The 25,564-nt window shown below is 37.3% G+C and overlaps 1 protein-coding gene across 4 annotated transcripts in view; it reads left to right on the forward strand.

Moving 5' to 3' along the window:
* The window catches only part of LOC590418 (dynein heavy chain 5, axonemal), a 75,861-nt gene that overhangs the window by 20,868 nt on the left and 29,429 nt on the right, over positions 1-25,564 (forward strand). The window contains exons 6-34 of one of the 4 annotated variants that reach the window (XM_030995210.1): positions 987-1,010; positions 2,993-3,025; positions 5,702-5,905; positions 6,458-6,538; positions 6,931-7,335; positions 7,577-7,695; positions 8,451-8,750; positions 9,504-9,744; positions 10,363-10,562; positions 11,104-11,257; positions 11,593-11,859; positions 12,582-12,710; positions 13,193-13,411; positions 13,989-14,135; positions 14,563-14,735; positions 15,383-15,561; positions 15,952-16,139; positions 16,629-16,823; positions 17,304-17,438; positions 18,156-18,263; positions 18,834-18,945; positions 19,609-19,796; positions 20,495-20,737; positions 21,193-21,306; positions 22,186-22,344; positions 23,004-23,120; positions 23,594-23,726; positions 24,255-24,373; positions 25,240-25,362. In XM_030995210.1, coding sequence (XP_030851070.1) covers positions 987-1,010; positions 2,993-3,025; positions 5,702-5,905; positions 6,458-6,538; positions 6,931-7,335; positions 7,577-7,695; positions 8,451-8,750; positions 9,504-9,744; positions 10,363-10,562; positions 11,104-11,257; positions 11,593-11,859; positions 12,582-12,710; positions 13,193-13,411; positions 13,989-14,135; positions 14,563-14,735; positions 15,383-15,561; positions 15,952-16,139; positions 16,629-16,823; positions 17,304-17,438; positions 18,156-18,263; positions 18,834-18,945; positions 19,609-19,796; positions 20,495-20,737; positions 21,193-21,306; positions 22,186-22,344; positions 23,004-23,120; positions 23,594-23,726; positions 24,255-24,373; positions 25,240-25,362 — 4,809 coding nt within the window. The remainder of the gene's footprint in view (positions 1-986; positions 1,011-2,992; positions 3,026-5,701; positions 5,906-6,457; positions 6,539-6,930; positions 7,336-7,576; positions 7,696-8,450; positions 8,751-9,503; positions 9,745-10,362; positions 10,563-11,103; positions 11,258-11,592; positions 11,860-12,581; positions 12,711-13,192; positions 13,412-13,988; positions 14,136-14,562; positions 14,736-15,382; positions 15,562-15,951; positions 16,140-16,628; positions 16,824-17,303; positions 17,439-18,155; positions 18,264-18,833; positions 18,946-19,608; positions 19,797-20,494; positions 20,738-21,192; positions 21,307-22,185; positions 22,345-23,003; positions 23,121-23,593; positions 23,727-24,254; positions 24,374-25,239; positions 25,363-25,564) is intronic. The other 3 variants (XM_030995212.1, XM_030995211.1, XM_030995213.1) reach the window with 3 other exon arrangements.

The raw sequence follows: 25,564 nt of genomic DNA on the forward strand, positions 1-25,564 counted from the left end.
ACCTCTCTCCTCCCTGTTTCATCTTTCATTATCATCTCTACTAACATGGTTGTCATAGAAACGGCTTCCTCCTGAACTCTACAGCAAATGGTTGGCCAAGTTGAACGCTCTTCATAGGATGACAAATGCAAGTAGTACTGTGCAGTCCCTACATGGCCCCGCAGTGCACAAGAGCAATCAAAGCATACCTTAATTCTAAAAATCAACACATAAATACCTTTTAAAGCCCCACTGCACTACTTATAGCTACTTGTGCTCTCTATATAGCACACAATGCCTAACCGGTGACCGCTGGTCCCCCATTATCCCCTTTTTCTTATGTTAATTGAGAGCTGATGTGATGAGATAACCACTTGTCAGTGACCATGCTGGGTGGTCTAATTCCTCCTGGCCAAACTAGTGCAGACGGGCTTTAAGATCCAATCACGCTTAAATATATTCTCGAGTTTCACCGTCACTCAGTAGAAATTGAGATGATGATTGATACCACACCGGTGTATGTACAGTCATGATGAATGCAGCACATTGTATTCCAAAGTAGCTGATTTATTTGAAGTTTATTATATATTTTGCGAATCCATGTCTGAATGAAATTATATGCATGATGCAAATTGTGATTTATTTCGTATTTGATGGTAATTGTTAAGAGGATTTTGTACTCATATATTGTACTTCCAATGTCCAAGATTCGATAAGTGGGAATATTTTGTTGAAATGAGCATTATTTGATCATTGGTGATGGTCACAAGCAGTTAAAGGAGTTTCATCTCGAACGTCTCATCATATATTTCACCCTCCATCATGGGTACCGCATGCTTCTGTCTTCCCTTCCCTCTACACTTGCCTTTCTTTCCATCTATCTTTAGTTGAAGTAGATGATAACTAGAGACTTGGTACTCAATCCCTATCCTCTATTTAACCATACATTCATTCATTCATCCTACCTTCCTTTTATATATCTGATGTCACATTCACCAACTCAAAAGGCTATGCTGGGGGAAAAAAGAAAGGTGATGTATCTGGATTATTAAAAATAAAAGAAAGAACTAATGCACCTCATTTATTCTCACTTTCGTTCTCTCTCACCTTGAATGAGCAGTGGTTTCATCTTCAATAACACTCTTGATATATTCATCATCACTTGAAAGGTCAAAGTTTACTCTTCTCTGTGTCTCATATTCACAGGGGCAGGGTGATGTACATTGCAGTGATGTGAAATCCATGATGTTTCTTTATCCCACTTCATTGAAAGATTTTCATTTGAATTAGGTTGAAAATTATGCATCGCAAAAAGCAGTAAGATATTCGGCAGAAATAGAACTCAGCAAGCAATAAAGTGTACAAATGTTTAGATCAAAGCATTTACAAATTCAAGAAATTTGTTATTCCAAGCACACTTTGAGAGAAAAATGAAGATTCCTCAGCCATTTTCAGTGATTTCCTAATGCTCCACATCCTACTTTAGATCATGTGTTTCCATGTGTTATTTGAATATTAAACAAAGCAATCAAATTAATCAATTGGCGGCTGTAACAGGAATAATATGAAGAGTTGAATGTCTTTCATGCACACGGTTTGGGTTTGTAGGGCTATACATTTGTCTGTGGAGGGTACTTTACCTGTATCGTACATTGTTGTACAGCATTGGTTTCAAGTGTCTTTTCTTTATTCTCATACGATTGTACACAAATGTATCTGTATATTGTCGATACCTGTGTATTTGTTACCAGGTGATTGAGGTGGAGGTATTGGTATGTTGTAAATGTAGCTTCTTTTTGCAGAGGGATGTGTGAGTTATTCTAGTAGTATTGAAGCTGTCCAGAATTCAAGATTTTTCTCCCATACAGGGTGATAAAGACATCTAGCTTGCTGAAAATGCATCTCATGAAAGCATTTGAATTGTATTTCTCTAGTGCTATTAGAAGCACCATGATCTTTTTTTAAATATATATTTTTTTCTAATTTTGATTGGGTCTAGCTATGTAAGTGTACAATGGAAACAGTTGGCTACTTGGGTTCCAGGACAACTACCCCCTGGACATCAACCCCCCGGATAACCACCCCCAGGCAACTCCCCCCTAGGAAAACTACCCCCTAGGACAGCTACCCCCTGGGGCATTCATCCTCTAGGACGACTATCTCCCAGGACAACTATCCCTCGGACAACTTCCCCCAGACAACTACCCCCTAGGAAAACTACCCCCTAGGACAGCTACCCCCTGGGGCATTCATCCTCTAGGACGACTATCTCCCGGGACAACTATCCCTCGGACAACTCCCCCCAGACAACTACCCCCTAGGACAACTACTCCCCGGACAACTACCCCCTGGACAACTGCCATCCTCTAGGACAACTACCCCGGACAACTAACCTAGGGGGTAGTTGTCTGGGGGGTAGTTGTCAGGGGGTGGATGTCCAGGGGGTAGGTGTCCGGATACGGGTTACTTGACATCAGTAAGGCTATTTTATCTTAAGCTTTCCCTCACAAACTAATGAGATCTTATTGTAGTTTTTCCAAACCATCACTTCATAATTACAGGCCCATATCAGCATAAACATTTATTGAAAACAACAAAATTCATGTTACATACAAAAGATAATTTGTTTTGTTGTGATTTCATATGATACCATGTCTGTCAACGTTGAGGTACAGTATCAGGTTATCCATTTGCATTGTCAGGACATGTTCTTTTGTGAATTCATATGTCATCAATTTATCCATCATCAACAATTGGGATATAAATGTATGTCATCATTTCATCAACACACCAATGTGTCCAATCTCATTTAATACATCGACCTAAAAAAAAAAAAAAAAAAGGTTTGATACGTTCCAATTTAACCCAATTCATCTGTTAAATCATCAAATTTAACATCCTCTATAGCTCCAGAACCGATAACTAACTTTTGAAAGTGATAATTAATGGGGGAAAAGGTGAATATTTGATTGCTGAAAGCTTTCATAATTGCAATGTATGATTCTTAATGTAGAGACAGATGGCTATGGTGAAATCTTTTAAAGGGGTAAGCAAAATACTTTCTTTCAGCTTGTTGAACCCATATTATGAGGTCATGTGGTTCTGCCTCTAAACCATGCTTGAGCATTCTCATTTAACTTCGGTATGAAATGTATACTCGGGCTTTGCTTTTGAATAACTCATACATGTATCCATACAGAGTGAATAATGAGCCTTTAAATTTATTACGCAAATACCTACAGAATGACAAGAAGTTGGATGTTGCAGGTCATTGATAATGTCATGCATATCTAAAGAGTGTTTTGATATAATGAATACTGATGCAGACTTATGAGGCCGCCTTTGCTATGCCACTTTTTTATGGTTTATTAGAAGGCTTTATAAGTTTTGTTTGCTGAATGATTCATATTGCAAGTTCAGATGCAGCATAGCTTTTTCTCATGCAGCATAAAATGTGGATACCCAAACTCTCACCTTATAGAAACAAATTCATCTGATTCCTTACATACTCATAAATATTATTTCATGATTTAAAAGCGCAAAAAATGTAACAAAATGCAATCAGCATCATCAGTGAATGTATGAAGTATTCCATAGGAAAGAATCTGAATCAGATAATGCAGATAATCAAGCAATTTGGAGTTGAGAACTATATATACAAACAAACAAATGTTGCTATCACTTAGCTTGTTCTCTTTATACGTATATAATGATAATTAGATCAAGTTATACAGCACAGTCACTATATAAATATACTACACTGCGCTTCAGGATCATTATAATGTGATGTCTATTCTGGCTGCCAACAATAATACACAATCTTTTACTTGATCTTCACTAGTAGAACAAGCTGCCAGACATTACTTTCATTTCTCCTCAGGTCTACTGCATTCAAATTCATTCATCATCGTATTAACAGAATTTAGTCAAGAGTGGAAACACATTCATACTTGTTGACATTTCATTTCTCATAACAACTCAACATTCCATGTTCATTAAGTTAAATAGGATACAATTTGAAAAAACTGTAGAACACTATATTTTTTACATTTTAATTCTAATTTTAATATTTTGAATACTATTATTAGTATTTATAACGATGATGATTATGATTATCATTATTATAATTATTTGTTTTGATGGGGGCATTGTGTTGAGAGTATGTCTATTATATGGATAAACACCGTATCAGAGCTTTAGAATGCAAAGTTATCATTTTTAACCCATTTTTTTCTTCTTCAAACGCAACCAAGTTAAAACACAATGAACTCTCACTCCCCTTTTATTTGTTCACAGTGCAATGTGGAATAATAATGAAATCATTCCAGCCTACACACTGTGTGTATATATGATATATGACTTGCTTCTATTGGTTCATTTAATCTTCACTTGTTGACGCATCATGTTCACAATTAACCATTATATATTCATTCATCATTCTGCTTTTCACTGACCGTATTAAAATCCCACAGAGATATAGCACACAACAAGCCTATATCTGCACTATAACACTGATTGGAGCTAAGCTTCCCTAACTCATATTGGAAGGGAAGGCTGCAAAATATAAAATATTATCAGTTAAGATGTAATACCACCCTAAAAACTTCAACCAGGCTCCGACGCAGAATATGTGTTAATTCATGTGTTTATATAGCTTTTTATGGCTGTGGACATTAATGTGCCTCCAAAGTTTTGGCTGTCACATTATGTATATCTAGGAATTTTACAGAAAATGAAAAGGACAGTTTTATGAAAAATTATATAATGATGCATTTTTAGAATTTGATAAGTTTAACTTTACACCATTATGTATTATGTTTTGAACATGTACAATACTTTTAGTAGCTTGAATTAAAAATGAAACAATGATGGAAAATAGTTTTTAAAATGTTTAAGAAGATTTGTGACAGATCAAATTCATAAGGTAACATAACAATTTATAGTGGAAAAAACAAACCTCCATGAATATCTTTTGGCCTAAGCGTTTGAAGACCATTCTATGGTCCGTTGGTTGTCATGGTGTAGTGGATAAGTCATTGCACTGTGGATTGAATGGTGCACTAGGGCTTGAATCCCAGCCAAATAGCGCCTATGGTGTTTTATTAGCATTCAAAAGAAGTAATGAAAATGTTAATATTTACATATCCTATATGAAACAAAAAAGCTGAAATTCTGATGACCAAAACTGTATGTATGCCCCTATAAAGTAACAATTGAGCAAAAGATTTTGAGTGGCAGTATATACTCATAATGAAAAGACAGCAAATAAACTGATTTCACAACATTTGCAATAAAAAAAAAGACAAAAATTTCAAATTTCATCACCCTGACATCTCATTCTTGCTCAAAAATATATAATCATAAAAGGATCTGAATCATTTAATATTGCTTTCCATGAAAATGAGAAAACAAAATATGCAAGCATTTTAGAAATAAGAATATATTTAAATTCCCTTCATGTGTGTGATTATTGGATGATTTGCTTTCCGTAATGGTGTAATTTCTCCCATAAATGGTATTTATGGGGCAAAGGAGTGTCATTGTGAAGATGCAATATCATCAGTGGAAAGGCACATTTATAAACATTTTGATGAATGTTCACATACACTTTGCTCTTCACTACAATGTTACCATAACAACTCCATGGCACATTTCTTTAAATCTACACTGAGCTTATTTTGTTAACGGTATCGTCCTTGATTATCCTTACTTTGCTATATAGGAGCTTGAGGAAGCCAAAGATGACAAGGACGCTGAGAAGGTCACTCTGCTGGCCATTACCCAGAAGCCCCTTCACAAGGTTATTGGTGAGCACAAGGACGTCCTGAAGGTTGTCATTGCTCTGAATAACATTGTGGGTAACTTCAAGCTCGAGTGCCAAGACATCCTGAATGAATTCACACTCTTTTCTGAACTCTGGAAGGAGGTAATGTTTTTATTTTATTTCAATTCAAGTTCAATTCATTTTTCTTCTTTCTTTTATATTTAGTAGTACAGAAAATGTGACCAATCATCTTAATTCAATGATTTGGTATCCAAACACTCAGTATCCCCTATTGTTCATCATTTGTTTCTGTACATTCTATGTCAAAGTTGAAACATATGACATCTTGTTATGTTGCAGCAAGGTTATATCACATCTAGATGCAAAGATCTGCAATTCATTTCAAAGTAAAGTTTACACAATTCATTTAAATATAGTTTGTAGAAACTCTTTGCTTTTATTAATCAATTCAGTAATCACAATGAAAAAGATGATACAAATCTAGTAAAGCAAATCTATTTCTGAAAGAGTAATATATACTTAAAGACTTCTCACATAGTCACATGTGCAATACTCACAAAGTTATTAGCATTGTTGATCAATCTATTCATCACAAGAACAAAGTTGATACACCTTTTTATAGTCAATGTTTTAACAAAAAGAGGTGATATATTTTTGTAGATTCATTGTATTATTTTGCTTTTCTCTCTCAAGGATCCTGAGGAGAAGGTGAAAGAGTTCATGAACACCAAACCTCTGATGTCTGAGATTGAATCACAGATGAGATACTACCAGGTAAGTAGAAACTCGTTCTGGATTATATTCACAGTATAAATGACACCTGTTTCATAAAACTTTGTATCAATAAGAAGTTATAAGAAATGATGTGCAGGTGTAAGCCTTTGAATTCATCATATCTGATTGACTGTGAGCAGATTTTTAATTTTTGCACGTTATCATTCAAAATCAATTTTATAAAAATGGGGGTCAGAATATAGCCTACCATTTATATATATCACTTGAAAGCTAGGCATTATTATATCATTTGTAGTAGTCTGTATTCTACTGATATATATATAGATATAACATAATAATAAGCAACATCAATCGGTATTTACATTATGTCTTAAGAAACTAGTATATATGAAGGAAATATATGAATCTGTCTTGCATCTTTCATCCTACAGGGATATGAGATCAAGATTGAAGAAATCCCAGCCAGCTACAGGGTCGGCTCAGTCATCTGTCTTACCGAGCGTCTGAAGAGCGCCCTCGTTGCTGAAACCAAGGCATGGAAGGTTGCGTTTGGTCGCGCCCTCAACTCGAAGGCCTCAGCTGACATGGAGGAGATCTTTGATTTCATAGAGGACCTTCAGAAGCGTCTCACCCGACCTATCAAGGATCTTGATGATGTACGAGCGGCCATGGCTTCGCTGACTGAGATCAGAGAATCAGAGATACGCATTGATATGACTATCTCACCTATTGAGGAGTCTTATGCTCTACTCCACAAGTATGAGCTCATCTTCTCTGATGGCAATGCAGAGAAAGTGGACAGTCTGTCCTACAACTGGAAGAACCTCACCGCACAGGTAATCTTCATAGGCAGTTCTTGACTTCTATCGATGAATGCCTTCTTTACCACGTACATTTACTACGTGGGAATTTAATCATTAACTTGAAAATCATGTGTCTTTCATCTGTAATTTTATTGGGGATATTCATAATATCTGTTATTGAAATAGTAATGCAGTTGCTGAAGCTGCTTATGATGTTGTTTGTTTATTTGTTTAGTAGCTGATCATCTGTTTGTTTATATATTTGTTTGTTTAGTTCATCAAAGTAGCTGATCACCTAGTGACTATCCAGCCAGACTTCAAGGGTGACCTGCTGAGTGGTGTGACCGCTTTCCAGGAGAATGCTACTGCCTTTGTAGACGAGTACAGTGAGAAGTAAGACAAACCCCCTCGGGCCTTATTTAGACGTGGTTAAACTTTTCTAACAAACCTTCATGGTGGTCAAATGAAATGGTCAAATGCCTGTTACAAATCTGAAATGTTGTACATATTGCAGCATAGCCTCCTATAATAAGGGTCTTTGTTCTGCTCAGCCATTTTCCTGTTGATTGTTGTATCATAATAATAATAATAATAGGCATTTCTATTGCGGCGTCTATCTAGAATTCTATTCTGAGGCGCATTATTATTACCCGGCTTTAGCCTACCTGCCGTTACAGCGCTCTAGCATTTCAAGGAATTGATTCCTACCAGGTACCCATCTACCTCACCTGGGTCGAGTGTGGCAAATGTAGATTACCACTTAACATCCTTTAGGGAGATGAACTGATTAGATTTGGAGTAATTATATATTAAGGGGTTAAAGGTCATTCAAAATTAGTGTCCTATGCCTTCTCCCATAATTACAATATTTCAAGAGTCTCTTTCAAGTGCTACGTGTAGATAGATATTCTTTAAAGCCCCACTGTCCTACTTGTAGCTACTTGCTCCCTTTATATAGAAAACTTCCCAAATCGGTGCCTGTTGGTCCCCCATGATCCTCTTTTTCTTATGATAGTTGAGAGCTGAGTTGATGAGATAGCCACCTGTCAGTGACCTCGCTGTGTGGTCTAATCCCTTCTGGCCCAGTAGTAATGAGGGTCTTTAAAATAAGCCACTCTAATCTTACAATGGTTGTTGTATCCTCACAGGGGTCCCATGGTTCAAGGTATTGCACCCAGAGAGGCGAGTGATCGTCTCCAGCTCTTCCAAGCCCGGTTTGATGAACTCTGGGGTAAATACCTGACCTACTCTGGAGGTGAGGAGCTCTTTGGTCTGCCTGTCACTGAGTATCCTGATCTACAGCGCATCAAGAAGGAGTTCAACCTGCTGCAGAAGCTCTATGGTCTCTACAATAATGTGATTGAGAAGGTCAATGGATACTATGATATCCCCTGGGTGGATGTCGACATTGAGAAGATCAATGGAGAGCTGCAAGACTTCCAAAACAAGTACGTTCTAAACTTATTGGGTGGTATTCCGGTAGCGCGTACTAAGTTAGCGCTTACTTAGTTAGTTCACACTTTTATGGAGTGCCTGTTGCAAACTAATTTACCCTGTACAGATTATTTTAATCCTTCAATGAAAAGTGTCCAAAAAATTAATTTTGCAATGAAATGGGAAGAAAAAGATAATATGAGTATGAACTGAATTTCAACAAAGTCTTTGGTAGATTATCTTTGTCATGAATATTGAAGGAGGAAGATGAAACCTAGCATTCCATATAAGTGTGAACTAAAATTCTTGTTTAGTCTGGACTTAGTCCCGGCTTAACTTATGAGAATACCACCCATTGTATTCATTTTCGGGGAGAGGGGGGTGTTGTGCTCATGCTTGCAGAGCCATCTATACACAGAGTTTGGCCAACCCCGTTCGAGTTGGGCACAATATGGCGACTACTGCTTTGTTGGGCAAGCACAAAACAAAAGAATAAACGCCATGTTGTGACCCAGTGAAACCAAGTTGGCCAAACTCTGTGTATATATAGATGGCTCTGAGTGCTTGTAAGTGATCTTGTGTCGATCAATTTGAATCAAAGATATAGTTTACATTTATATAGTAAATGGTATATTTTGATAAGCTAAAAAATTGAGGTAGCATTTTATCTAGTTACAACTGATATGATAACCCTTCTTATGCATTTTACTGATGAATGGATTAATCACTCTCTCTCTCTCTCTCTCATTCCCAATGTCCATTGGTAGATGCCGAAAGTTGCCCAAGGCTCTCAAGGAATGGCAGGCCTTCATGGACCTGAAGAAGAAGATTGATGACTTCAGTGAATGCTGTCCCCTCCTTGAGATGATGGCCAACAAGGCTATGATGACACGTCACTGGGACCGCATCGCTACCCTCACTAGCCATACCTTTGATGTGGATTCTGATACATTCCTCCTGCGTAACATCATGACTGCACCTCTCCTGCCCAACAAGGAAGATATTGAGGTGAGCTATTTTGTGATGGAGATTTTGAGTATTGAATAGTGATCATAATTATTTGAATTTATAATTAGTTCTCATAAAGCTTAATACATCAATGATGATTATATTGAATAGCCCGTTAAAACAGTGGAGAGATATTTTGTAATCATCTAATCAGAAAAAAAGTTTAACAATTTTGGATGTCGTAAAAATTATTTCTGTAAAAGGACAAGGTTTTGTCTGTTTTGAAATTGTTTGCCTAATTGTTTCGAATGTTTTATATTATAGTACTCTGTTTCTTGTATTATTGTACTGGAGAGTATTGAATCATTGCTTCATGGCAGAAATGACCACTGTACAAGAAACTGCAAACATGACCACTTTACAAGAAACTGTAAACATGACCATGTTATCGAAAATAATATTGCTAGTGATATCCATTTGTCTCGCAATGTATGGTCAATAAGAGATCTAACAGATCATGACGTTTCGTGCGCCGCTGCAACACTTCATCAGGTGATAAAATAAAATGTAAGCAAGCGTGTTTTTTTACTCTACGGGTGGACCGTCTGTCAAATAATTTGATCAATAATTAGAACAAGTTATGACAAATGACCATGTTATGTTTTATCTCTTGTTCAGGATATCTGTATCTCTGCTGTGAAGGAGAAGGATATTGAAGCCAAGCTAAAGCAGGTGGTGGCTGAGTGGAGTGTACAGGACTTCCAGTTTGGTAGCTTCAAGACCCGTGGTGAGCTGATGCTGAAGGGTGATACTACAGGAGAAATCATCTCCATGATGGAAGACAGTCTCATGGTACTCGCTTCTCTAATGAGCAACAGGTCAGTATTCATTCAATCAAACCTGTATAGAAAGACCGCTTGAGGGAGTAAACTGGTCCTCAAAGGCAGTTGGTCTTTATGTACAGGTTTATTTCATGCATGTTTCATTGAGAAGTCAGTCTCATGGTACTGGCTTCTCCTATGAGCAACAGATCGGTATAACTGCCATTGTCATCATGATGAGCATTATCAACGCTATCCTCATCTTTCTGTTTACATTACTATCACTACTGTTGTTATCAAAAAGTCAATTTCCTTGTAAATAATGGAAAGAAAAGTATGTGTAGCTTGAAGGCTGATAATGGTTGATAAAGTTGACAAATTATGAAAGCAAAGTGATATCTTAATGTTTAGCTGACTCCCCAAGAAGTTGATGCTACCATCATTATTATCATCGTCGTCGTCGTCGTCGTCATCACCACCACCACAAACACGAACAGAATCATGACCACCACCAAAATCACTACTCCCACTATCTATTGAGCAGTTCTCATTTGTAGCACTCTTCTTCAACGGTTGACTCTTTTTGCTTTCCATGCAGGTACAATGCCCCATTCAAGCCTGAAATCCAGAAGTGGGTCCAGCGTCTGTCCAACACCACTGAGATCATTGAGAACTGGATGCAAGTGCAGAACCTCTGGGTCTATCTGGAAGCTGTCTTTGTGGGTGGTGACATCGCTAAGCAGCTGCCACAGGTGAGGAATAATGGAGTCAAACTCTATAGTGAATACCATAATCATGGGGGAAATGAAAGAAGACAGAATTAAAGAGATGTAGGTGTTAAGCTAAGTTGTATGATCCACAGTCACATGTTCATATTTTAAAGAGTAGATTTATATAATGTGTTCTTATCATTACTGTTTGGAAGGACTTCAGCCATGGCCATGTAATTCTGCCAAAAGTTTAAATGTATTATTCTGTATCAATACCAGTTTTACCATCAAACTTTGTGTGTGAATAGGAGTCTACATTTTATTTCATTTTTGTTCATAACCCCAAATATTTTCACCCATCTTTACTCCCCTTCCAGGAAGCCAAGAGGTTCAGTAACATTGACAAGTCTTGGGTGAAGATCATGCAGCGGGCCCATGAGGACACCAATGTAGTCCAGTGCTGCGTGGGTGATGACACCCTCTCACAGCTCCTACCCCATCTCCTAGAACAGTTGGAGATCTGTCAGAAGTCACTGACTGGTTACCTGGAGAAGAAGCGTCTGGTCTTCCCTCGATTCTTCTTCGTCTCTGATCCTGCCCTGTTGGAGATCCTTGGACAGGCTTCAGACTCACATACCATCCAGGTCAGTGTTTTACCCTGAATCTTGAAAACATTGAACCATTTTCAAGACTACACCAACAGTCCTTTTCAGGACTACACACCCTCAAGAAAGATTACCGAGAGTCCTTTTCAGGACTCCTCAATCCTCCCTCTCTCACACCTGGTGCAACCACAAACCTACTGTATAACATTGAACCTATATTGTACAGATCACATCAGGTATTTGATTCAGGCAATTATTGGAACTTTATGTTGGAAGAAGTTTTCAACATATAACAAAAATTCCCTTCTGACTGATGGGAATTTATCTTGTGTATTTCTGAAAGAGCTTATCAGATTCTCGATATACTAACATACAGTGTAGATACAGTTTAGTCTTTATCAGATCGTCAATGCAAGTGCTATTCCAGTGAAATCAAAAGACTCTCAAAGCCCCTGTTTTCTTCTATTAAATTGGTAACAAATGACTAATAGTAGCTCAAGTGCTATGATAATACTTGCCCTATTCTAATTAATCATTTGTCAACAGAGAAATCTGTGAGATCAGGTTTCCTTGGCATAGACTCTGGGAGAAAACTAACATGATTATCTTTTGTTAGTTGAAAAAATCTTTATGCACCTCTGGTAGTTTGTGTTGAGGTGACTTAGTGACTATTTGATTCACACCATATTGTTACAAGTACATAATTGTATTATAAATAGCCATTTCCTTAATGTTGATATGATGTTGTCGATTGATTACAGGCTCATCTTGAAGGTCTGTTTGACAATGTGAAGACAGTGGACTTCCATGAGAAGAACTACGATCAGATCCTCGCCATCAGCTCTAGGGAGAAGGAGAAGATTGAACTGGTCAAACCAGTCAATGCTCAGGTAATTCATTTACTTAACATTTGATCCGGGCATTATTCTGTAAAAGATACAGTGTTGGGGTTATGGTTTCCATTAAGCATTTAGGTTTGAGGTTAGGCAGAGTGTTTTGTTCAGGGTTGAAATTAGATTTTTTTAAAGTATAGGAAATTGACTGCAGAGGAATTGTCGCTGGAGTATGTGACATAGAATCGGTGAAGTCATAGTCTTAGTTTAGATGTTGTAATCAAGAGAGAATGTATGAAGTTTCAGTTCTTGATAAATTTTAGAAAATTTATAATATTTCTGATATGTACAGGTATTATTGATATTACAAGAATTAGGTCCTGTAGTCTGTCTCTTTTATTGATGTTGATTACATGATGAAATACAGATTATATAATATGAAAGTAGCATATATAGACACATTTTTCAATGAGCTCTGAATTAGGAACATCCTTTCATCACCTTGCTATAATCATCTTTCTTTCTCTCTCCTCATGTAGGGTAATGTTGAGATGTGGCTAGGAGAACTGTTGAACAATGTGAAGAAGTCTATTCACACTATCATCAGGACGTCGTACATCGGTCTCCAGGACAAGGAGAACTTTAACCTGATTGAGTTTGAGAACACGTATGCAGCGCAGATCGGTCTGCTTGGTATCCAGATGATCTGGACTAGGGACAGTGAGGAAGCTCTCAAGAATGCTCGCTCTGATCGCAAGGTTAGTCATCTGATCTTTTCTCTGATAGATGTATAATTGTGGCCATCGATTTGACTGCCTCAGTTGTGTGCATGATTGAGAAACGTATGAGTGCAGATTCTATTGTGGCTGCACATTGTGTCAACTGTATAGCTTCCCTTACAGTAACATGTTATAAGATGATTAAGATCAATTCCTGAGAGGACCATTGGATTTATTAAGTTAGATAACAACAGTAATTAGGGCTTAATACCATGATAAAGGTGTGGATGCATTGTCTTGTATCCTTAGAGGAAATCATTTTTATAAACCTAACTGTTATTATCATCGTTGTAGGAAGATGGTGATTTGATGATATGAATGTTAATCTGTTTATTGATTCGGTTTATTGCAATAAAAGAACATGCAGCTGGAAAGCTGAAATTGCTCATTTTACAAAGTCAATGTACAACACAATAAACGATCAAAATATGAATGACTAAAACGTACAACCATAAATCATGCATAATGAAACAAAATAAAACTCAATGTTACATCAAAATCTAAATATATTACAAATATTAAATACAATATGAATGTTATTCTCTTCTATGTACAGATCATGGCAACCACCAACCAGTACTTCATTGACATGCTGAACATGCTGATTGATATGACCACTCAAGAACTCACCAAGTATGAAAGAACCAAGTTTGAGACTCTCGTCACCATCCACGTCCATCAGAGGGATATCTTTGATGACCTGGTAGGTCAAAGGTCATCCATCTTTGAATGGATTTCTTCACATTCATGTTAACAGTTGGTTTGAAAGTGATAAACTGATGTGCAGATTGCTGGAGTAAATTGTTCTGCATTTACAGGATACAAATTGACTACATGTAGTTGAACAGGGTTTCACAAGCTTGTAGAGTTTAATTTGAATATTTATATAGAGCCAATTGCAGAGGTAGTGAAAAGGAAATGACTAGAATAAGACTGAAAGAGAGAAAGATTGTGTGAGGGGTAGAGCAATGGATCAAATAGATCGGGAGACGGGGCTAGAGAATGAAGGGAAATTTAGAGTGATATGCTAAACATAAAGGACAAAAAAACTGTAGCAGATCCATCACCAGACCTTTAATGAACAGGAACTGACGCTTCTCAAAATGCAAATCTTTTCTTGCATTTCAAAGGTACGCATGCACATCAAGTCCGTCAATGACTTTGAGTGGCTGAAGCAGTCTCGTTTCTACTTCAACGAAGACACAGATGCTTGTATCATCTCCATCACTGATGTGGACTTCTCTTACATGAATGAACCTGTGGGATGCACAGACAGACTTGTGATCACTCCACTTACTGACAGGTATGTCCAGCATCTTGGAGGGAGGGACAAAACAGGAATTTATTTTGTCCCATAAACGCATGTAATGTAGTGTATCATGTTCTTTGCAGCCAAATCTTAAATGGCTAAAAAAATGAGTGTAATCCTGTAGCTGATATGTTTCCTAACACCTTAAACTCTAGTTTCGTACAGTTGGAATATTGAAATGAAAAAAAAGAATCTTCCAGATGATCCTTAAAGGTTGGCTTTGCTTGGTAGTGTGTATATCATTCAATAAGTTTGCGGGTACACCATGTGGGTAGAAGAATCTTCCATGTTCAAATATGTATGGGAGAGGAAAGCAATGGGAAATTCTTGTTATGTTATCTCACCATATCACCTTTGACATTGGATTATAAAGCCGTCTCCATTGTACAAACTAGAGAGGTGAATTTTAGATCAATGTCTTGCCAAAGGACATTAGTGCCGCGGCGGGACTTGAACCGCAGACCTTGCGATCCACAGTCCGGTGACATATCCACTCCACCACGACACTGTACAAACTGGAGAGGTGAATTTAAGAGAAGAATTATCAAGTAGGCGTTTTAATGCCCTGCAAGATGCTCCAAAACAATCATTAGGAAAATGTTTAATTCTATGATTTGATTTCTTTATTCTGCTGTGCTCAGATGTTACATCACTCTAGCCCAGGCCTTGGGTATGAGTATGGGTGGTGCCCCAGCCGGCCCTGCTGGTACGGGCAAGACTGAAACAACCAAAGACATGGGAAAGGCCTTGGGCAAGTATGTGGTGGTCTTCAACTGTTCTGATCAGATGGACTTCAGAGGACTTGGCAGAATCTACAAAGGTAAGTTTAATAATAATATTCGGCTTTTATATAGCGCCCAATACATTGATACAACGATGTGCCTAAGCGCTTTACTGATATATAATTACCCCGGTCATCGGATTCAGGCTTACCCGCACACAATGTATGCAACTTCTCCACTCCCTGGGCAGCATTCTGGCCAGTCGCCATTTTACAAGTGCACACTTGCTCATCCAACCACATTAACTTTATTTTTCTTCATTAAAATGTTTCTTTGTTTAAGTACTCTTATAAACCAGATTCTGTATCTGACTATGTCTGGCTTCTCACGTTCTTTGACTGAGTCAGTTGTACTTGGTTAACTGTAGCCTATGTGTTTACTCAACGAATCTCTAATATGAAAACAAATGTCCTCTCTTGTTTGTTTAGGTCTGGCTCAGTCTGGTTCCTGGGGTTGCTTCGATGAGTTCAATCGTATTGAGTTACCTGTACTCTCTGTGGCTGCTCAGCAGATCTACATTGTACTCTGCTGTAAGAAGGAACGCAAGAATAACTTTGTCTTCACTGATGGTGATATCGTTGACATGGACCCTGAGTTTGGTATCTTCTTGACCATGGTAAGAGATTGATGAAAGTATATCAACTGCAATAAAATCCTACTTTTGTAATATGAACGCATGAAAAGAGATATGTAGTATTGCTAACAATGATTGTGCACCTGTTCAATTATCTGTTAATTCTAAAGTGTGGCTTGCAAGCATACCTCTGTGTTTGGAATAAGAATAGATATTTTCTACCTTCTGATATAAAATCAGGTGTATCCATTTCAAAGTTATCAGAGTTCACTGGCAGAGCAAGGTCAAGTTATATATCTTCTTTATAGTAGGAACATTTAGTTTAATTCTATAATGTGAGTCTCTTTCTTTATTGTCATTGATACTAGATTAGGTTTGTAAGCTTACAAATTAGAGAATATCAGTTAACATTGTTAATACTATACTTCCAATCCTAACAATTTCAAGCTGTTCTTTCACTAACACATCTGTGTAGCTGAAAAATCTTTCATGTGAAATCACTATCAAGCTCATTTTATTCGCCTTCCACAGAACCCTGGATATGCTGGACGTCAGGAGCTGCCCGAGAACTTGAAGATCCAGTTCAGGACCGTAGCCATGATGGTACCTGACCGTCAGATCATCATGAGGGTCAAGCTGGCTGCCTGTGGTTTCCAGGGTAACGTCATCCTGGCTCGCAAGTTCTACACACTCTACAAGCTGTGCGAGGAACAGCTTACAAAGCAGGTGAGACCATATGAGATGATAAGATCTATTTCCTGTCAAGGATAGTTGGGTTACTTTTTAGAGCATCTAACTGTTGAATCAAAGATGATGACTCAATGTGAGTCTTGAAAGACTTCTCAGTTATGTTGTATATTTCTATATTTGTGGACCTGCAATAGAAATGTTGTTAATATGAATATTCATATTTGTATTATTCTATTCAATAGCGAAAACATAATGTGTACTAGAAAACTCGACTTGAAAACCAAATGTCTTTCAGGCGTTGTCTGCATATTGTTGTGTACTTTCAACGTCGCACATATCAATGCTATGTCAATCGAAAGATTTGAGACATGCATGTGAGTTGTCTACATATACAGTAGTAAGCTATACGTGGCAGACAGCATAATTAAGGTTATTCTGTTATGATAATGATGTTCTAGAGCTTGCCTACTAGAGCCTAGATTACACAGTTTAACAATGTTTTGTTTCTGATTGTAGGTTCATTATGACTTTGGTCTACGTAACATCCTATCTGTGCTGCGTACACTGGGAGCCTTCAAGAGATCCAACCCAGGAGACAGTGAGAACATGATCGTGATGAGGGTTCTCAGAGACATGAACCTCTCCAAACTGGTAAGCTTCTTTTCTTTCATCTAAACAGTGAAACCTGTCTATAAAGACCATCCAAGGGAGACAAGAAAAGGGGTTGTTATAGGCAGGTGGTGATTATGTACATGTTCCTTTAGTACATGTTTCAATGAGAAACCATTTTCAAGGGAAATAAAAAATGTGGTCTTTGTAGTCAAGGGGTCACTATAAAAGCAGGTTTGACTGTATTAGAAGGGAGAACATCTTGTTAAGCTGTAGCTTTGTCTGTTGACAGCCAAACAAGTGTTAAACGCATGTCATTTGCCATAAAATGAAGGCCTTTCTAGATCATAACAGATATCAAGATATATTTATTTAAGTGAAATATTTTGGAATGACAACATGTATTAATAGATTGAAACATGATAGTCTACACTTTTCTTAAAATAGATATACTGTAGTCAATGTCATTATTATTCATTCACAATTTGTTTAATTGTATTTGGGTTGTATTTTAAGTTGTTACAGTTGCTTGCCCTATAAGCATTTAACTCATTTGTACACTTTTATGCTTTTATTACCGTGGACAATAAAAGAACTTATGAATATGTAATTTTGGAAGTGAGTCCATCTGCAATATATTTTTTGACAAGTAATTATTAGCGTAATACATGTTATTACGTGAAAAGAGATGCCTTGCTTTAATTGTTATGTTATTTTGTGGCCGAGTCTTTTATGATTTGATGTTGTTTGTTTATACAGGTGGATGAGGATGAGCCTTTGTTCTTATCTCTCATTGATGACTTGTTCCCTGGTATGACTCTAGACAAGGCTGGGTACCCAGAAATTGAGGCTGCCATAGAGAAACAGGTAAGGTGTTTGAATTTTCATTCTAATGTTCATTAAATATCAGCACTTTGCTTGCTGAGCATCTTAATAGGAAATTTGTATATGTATTTTACAATATACTATATATTTGTATACTATATATACTATATATACCATCAATGGTAAATTTCGTGCAACATGGCCTTGGGCCTCATCGTAGAAAGAGCTGAGATTGATGCACGGTGATTGCAACTTGAAATTGACATCGATCATAACTCTGTTCATAATTCATATTCCTGTGAAATGTGCTTAGGGGCATCTTGTTTCATTCGCTTGTTACTAGTTACTGTGTGAGAAAATTAGAGTGTAGGCTGCATCCATTGGTTTTGGTTATGTTTAGTAAACTTATTGCAAACCTAATTTCAAACCATTGTCATTGAGGCTTGCTTAAATTTTTTAATGTATTTTTGAACGTATTTTTAAATGTGTTTTTGAATGTCTTTTTGAATGCATTTTTGAAATAATATTTTAATGTATTTTTTAATGTATTTTTGAACTGTTCTTGTACGATACACAAATGCTAAAGTTCCATACATTTTGTATTTGTTGTAGATCCGTGAAGCTGGCTTAGTGCATCATCCTCCATGGACCTTGAAGCTCATTCAGCTGTATGAGACTCAAAACGTTCGTCACGGCATGATGACACTGGGACCTAGCGGTGCAGGTAAACCCAATCATAGTGATAGCCTGTATTAAACACAATTCAAGATTTAGCTCATAGTTCAGATCACATTGCAAAGACATTGTGATCAAATGCTTCTTTCATAGGGGCTTGTTTTAACTGGAGATGTATCTGAAACTAAATATGCACAAATATGGATAGGAACTTCTTTTCTCTAATATGAATATCTTACCAATGAAAAGAATCAATATGTTTGGTGAGACTCCTGTTCAAATTAAGGCACAGTGAAGGAAAAAGGACCGCCCCCCCCCCCAAACAAAAGAAAAAAAGAAGAAGTATGAATTGACTGATTGAATCTAAGCTAGATTTAATCTCAACAAGAAAAATGTCTTGCAATCAATATTAGAGCATTAAAGTTAAAGAATCTTAAATGCATTGTTTGTGTAGTTCGTTTGGGTAGTGAGACGGAACTACTGTCCTTTGGCAAGACATTAATCTACATTTGCCATACTCTACCCAGGTGAGGTAAATGGGTACCCGGTAAGAAGAAATTCCTTGCTTGAGCACCTTTTAATGGTAGCTTGGTTAAAGCCGGGGTAATAATATGATTGCAGGGCTCTCAGGGAGAACAGTATGAATACTTGTAAGGCTTCCCTGGGTAAACAAGACATATTATTATTATAATTTTGCTCTGTCTATTCTTAGGTAAGACCAAGTGTATCAACACCCTAATGAAAGCAATGGGTGAGTGTAAGGCCCCACATAGGGAGATGAGGATGAATCCTAAGGCTATCACTGCACCTCAGATGTTTGGAAGGCTGGATGTAGCTACCAATGACTGGACTGATGGTATCTTCTCTACACTCTGGAGGAAGACTCTCAAAGCTAAGAAGGTAGAATTTCTAGAATTTTATTGACTCTTTGACCCTCTCTTGGGGTATGAGAGTACAAATAAACATTAAAGTATAAATAGCAATGCATGACTTGTGAATAAATTTCTTATACATTATACATAGATAATGACACAAAGATACAAACGATAATACATGTAGGTCTATAGTGTATGAAAGTACAAACATGAACAATGAACCAACTATTAAACACAAAGTATATACACAATGTAGATAGTGGCAATAATAAAATTTATAAGTATTATTAATCATCTATCTTTAAAGCTCTTTTGTTGTTAATCTCTCATCAAACACATATGTTCAATATGACTTTTGGTATGTTATTTAAGTGCTGAGAGCAGAAGTTAACCTTGTTTATAACATTGTTATTGTAAAGAAAATTATTTAATGATGAAAGATTTATCATGGAATTGTACATCAGCATATGTGTTAATTGTTCTGAGTTCAACTAAAGTCAAACTTACCAATCACGGTTTATGATCAATGCATTCTTTCTAGCTCTCTTAACCCAACATCTCTATTCAGCATTAACATGTGAATACTTGTGTGGAAAACATGTAAGTCCTTAGAACTGTTTACACAAATCTGGTTAGAGTTTATCCAAATAAATGTTTCACCCATTATTCCTATCAGGGAGAACACTCCAAATTAACGTTTCACCCATGCATTATTCCTATCAGGGAGAGCACATCTGGATTGTACTTGATGGACCAGTGGATGCCATCTGGATTGAGAACCTCAACAGTGTTCTGGATGACAACAAGACCCTCACCCTGGCCAACGGTGATCGTATCCAGATGTCACCGAACTGTAAGGTCATCTTTGAGCCTCACAACATTGACAATGCCTCTCCTGCCACAGTGTCTAGGAATGGTATGGTCTACATGAGTTCATCTATCATGGATTGGCTGCCTATCCTACAGGTAAATACCCATTATGAAGGTTTATTTTGAAACAAGGGAGTACCACTTTGAGAAAAAAAAAAAAAGAAATGCAGGAAAGATGAAGGATAAAGTGGTAATATGCTTCACGTTGCTATATTTCATACACATATCACCATGACTATTCATAGGGGTCACTGTTGGATGCAGCTTCTACCCCCCCCCCCTCCCCCCCTCCCCCCCCCCCCCCGAAATAATATCTTTATGGTAGCCTTTCTACCTCTAGAACCTGTGAACCAATGCTATGCAAACTTAAAAGTTTATGAGTCCTGTGTGGAGAAGTCTTGACATACTCCATATTTTATATACTGATCCTGTATTCATTTCTTAACCTGTTGACTACTGAATTAATTCATTGCTGTAGGGTTAATACAGGGGTTATCCAGCTCTAGTAGGCAATGGGTTAAATGATTTGTTTTGTTTGTCTCACCCTTTAGGGTTGGTTGTTCACCAGACCAGCCACCCAGCAAGAACTACTGATGGCTCTCTTTGAGTCTACCTACAAGGACCTGTACCTCTATGTCATTCAGAGTCTTATCCCCAAGATGGAGGTGAGTATCTCAGTGGATCAGGAAGAAATTGATTGCATTTATTGATGTTGATCGCATTCATTGATTGCATTTATTGACATTGATCGCATTCATTGATTGCATTTATTGATATTGATCGCATTCATTGATATCGATTGCATTCATTGATATTGATAGCATTCATTGATATCGATTGCATTCATTGCATTTGTAAAGTTAAAGGGATTCTGCACCTACTGATGTGGCCCTCTATCTCTCATGTGCTGTGTTTTCTTGCCCATAGCTGCTCCCACAATGCAGCACTGATGATGACAACCTCCTCTACATTATGTTTTCTCTAGTTCAATGTTTTAGTCTTAACCCACTTGTGAGTTTGTTAACACTTCAGCCTAGTGTAGAGATCCTTTCAAGTATGTGCTAAATGACATGTCTTTGAAAAGATGTTTATTGCTGAAAAGTTGAAATTCAGGGCCCTGTCTTATACAGAGTTGATATGAATTGCAAATATTTTGCGATTCATATCAATTGCAAATATGTGCATAAGAGATAGGAGATTGCAAACTTGCGATTGATTGGAGGACTTGCGATTGATTTGGATTAATCAAAATATTTCAGAAGACAGGGCCCAGATGTTATTTATGTCTGCTTATATAGTATTTTGTTGTTACTCTTTTAATGGAATGTTGAAAGAATACTTTAGCTTGAACTTTTAACTTGGAAGTATTAGTAGGTTTATATGAATAATGAACCATTACACAAGTACTCTCTCTCCCTCTTTCTCTACCCCTCTCTCTGTCTCTGTCTTTCTCTGATCTTCTCTTTTTTTGCTAATGTACATTTTAATTCTTTACTTATGCACTCATAATTAATCCTATTCTTTCCTATGCTGCTTATTTGTAGGTGCTTGAATGTATGTACGTGAGGCAGACGATTGATCTGCTGTCTGGTCTGATCCCTGGAGAGGATTCTAACCCATCTAGAGAGCATCTTGAGAGACTCTATATCTTCTGTCTTATGTGGTCTCTAGGAGCTCTCCTCGAGCTGGATGATAGGAAGAAGGTAAGATGGATTTCAAATCCAATCCAACCAATCCTATCTGTAGGGGTGTTGTGGTTTAGTGGATAAGTCGTCGGACTGTCGATCACAAGGTCCGCGGTTTGAGTCCCGCCACAGCACTAATGTCCTTTGGCAAGATATTATTCTACATTTGCTACTCTCCACCCAGGTGTTAAATGGGTACCGGTAGGAAGGAACTGCTTGAATGCTGTGAGCGCCGAAATCGGCAGCCTAGCAGAGCCGGGGTAATAGTTGAAGCGCCTTAAGCACCATGCATGCATGCGCTATATAAATATCCAATATTATTATTATTATTATACCACATGTATTCGATATAGCACCTTTTCTAAGCAGTTGTTGTTTTATATTTGTTGATGAAGAACAACGTATTACGATGGATAAGCTGCTGTATTTGTTTTTATTAAACTGATAGGGGAGTATCAGAAGTTAAAAGGAATTTTGATCTTATAGTCACTGGCTTTCTAGATCAATTTTGAATGAGAACTGCTGCTCATGGGAGGGGGGGGGGATGATATTACAATGCATTATCTTGAAACAATGATGGCGTCATTTATGAGTGATATTTCTTCTTTTGAAGCTAGACGTGAATTTATTGTTTATCCAAAATAAGCTGAGATTTAAACTTGCTGCTTTTTTTTCAGATGGAAGCCTGGTTAGTTGAGAGAGGCGGTCTTCTGCTACCTACTACTAGTGCTGGTCAAACCATCTTTGAGTTTGTGGTCAGAGATGATGGTCAGTGGGAGCATTGGTCAGATAGGGTAAGTAGTATTCTACTATCTTTTCTTTTCTCCTTATAAATATTGCTTTAAAAATAAATAAATAAACAGGTTATTAGATGAACCGAGAGAATTACAAAGAAGAATATAATAATTATGTACCTTTTGCCATCTAAAAGACTATAAAAAGGGAGTGAAGTTGGAAGTAAATACATAAAAGATGGATACTGGAGCACAACAAACATACCTCACTACTTCTGAGAATAAACAAAAAATTAGAACCTACTACTTTAATCATCATCATCAACTCTTTCCATCTTGAATCCATAATGTATTTTTGGTGTATCTAAATTTCCTTTTGTTCATAATATCTTGATTACTCTTTCTTATTTGATTGTTATGATTTGTATGTTTCTTTTCTGTTGTTGATCATTTTGTCTGTAATAGCACTCAATAAGAATCAATTATTATCATCATCATCATGATTTCTATGTTTGGTATAATTGTTATTACAGGTACCAGAGTACATCTATCCTACCGATTCCACACCAGAGTATTCCTCCATCTTGGTTCCTAATGTAGACAATGTTTGCACAGACTACCTGATACATACCATCGCCAAGCAGGACAAGGCAGTGCTTCTTATCGGTAAGATTTCAGTTAGTGTGTGTGTGAGACAGAGAGAGAGAGAGGGGGAGAGAGAGAGAGAGAGAGAGAGAGAAAGGGAGGGGAGAGAGAGAGAGAGAGAGAGAGAGAGAGAGAGGGAGGGAGTGTGTGTGAGAGAGAAAGAGAAAGAAAGGGATCTGTGCTGTTGAAACCAAAAAAGTAAACGACAGCAACAACAATAACAACAGCAGCAACAGCAACAACAGCAATTACAACAAAAAAAGAATGATTGATTGTGGGCCTGATTAAAGAAAGGATGCAGTAGATAGAACATGAGGTCAAGAATGAGCAAAGAATAAATAACAGCTCTGGATTGCAGGCAGAGCTGTAGGGGTAAGTTTTAAAATAGAAGGACTGCCAAAAATATAGAAATAGATTATGAAAGATAAACAATTTGATCAAAATGAAAAGCGAAATTATAGTGTGGTACGTGTAGTCATCATATTTAAGAAAGTGACTGTCGTAGTACCATTGTGAATTGATTGATCTTAAATGTGTCTATTAATACAGGTGAGCAGGGTACAGCTAAGACTGTGGTCATCAAGGGATACTCCAGCAAGTATGATCCTGAACACCATCTCTTCAAGAGTCTCAACTTCTCCTCTGCCACCACACCTAACATGTTCCAGGTGTGTTCACATAGACAAACATAGTTTGTACTTAACTCTGCTCACTCATGGTGTAGAATATACATTATTAAAGCCAATGATATATTCATTAATCTGTAACAAACTGTAATTTTGTAACGTAACATAGCGTAACATACTGTAATTTTGTACTGAATAATATTGTGTAAACGTGGTGCTGTCGTCCCGGCTTTTATTTTCTGTAAGGACTTTGCTTCACTTAACTTCACTTCACAACAGCACCACTGGGCCTAGAAACAATGTATTAGGCGCTTTATGAATGTGATCTATTATTATTATTATTATTATGATATCCAATTATACATGTATGTTTCTGAATGAGTCTTCTCTTTAGTATCTTGAATCCTGAAATGTTTCAGGAAGGAGATGGGAGATCAAAAATAGCTCATTTAGGGATCAATTGCCAAATCTGTTGCAACTTGCTTGTCCATGACATTCCAAATAAGTGTATTGATAAAGATAATGAACCCAATCGAACGATTGATCAAATGCAGTCATGTATAAGAGATGAAAGTATCATTGACAATGACAGTAGTTCTTCATTTGTATATGGGAACAGGTTTTAACTGTCGTGTTCTGTATTGATAGAAAGAAGTTGTTCAATGACTTGTTATGACCCGGTAAACCATCCAGTAAGGAGAGCTAGCGTCTTCTTATTTGACAGCCAATAAGAGCTTTTTTTTTTGTCCGTGCGTTCTTTCCTCTCCTGTAGTTTGTGTTTGTATTGTTTGACTTTTTTTGTCTGTGCATTCTTGTGTTTCACTTTGGAGAGGTCAAGAAAAAAGCTTTAGAATGTCTTTATTCAAAGCTGCGTAACTTGACTCCATTATTGCTTGTCTTGTTTGCAGCGTACCGTTGAGAGCTACGTAGACAAGCGTGTGGGTACGACCTATGGACCTCCTGCTGGCAAGAAGATGACCGTCTTCATTGATGATTTGAACATGCCTGTCATCAACGAATGGGGAGATCAGGTATGTTGAATCAAAACCAAAGTCTGGGACCCGTTTCACAAAGCCCTTTTTCAATGACAAATGACAGAAATCAGTGATGAATCTGCTGATAACCAATCAGGAGCAAGGATTTCATTAGCTTATAACAAAATCTGTAATTTGTCACTGATGACAAGTTTTGTGAAATGGGGCCCTAGAATCATGAATTCTCGAAGGGCTGGAA

Source organism: Strongylocentrotus purpuratus, unplaced genomic scaffold, assembly GCF_000002235.5.
Source record: "Strongylocentrotus purpuratus isolate Spur 01 unplaced genomic scaffold, Spur_5.0 spur5_scaffold_21, whole genome shotgun sequence".
NCBI lineage: Eukaryota > Metazoa > Echinodermata > Echinoidea > Camarodonta > Strongylocentrotidae > Strongylocentrotus > Strongylocentrotus purpuratus.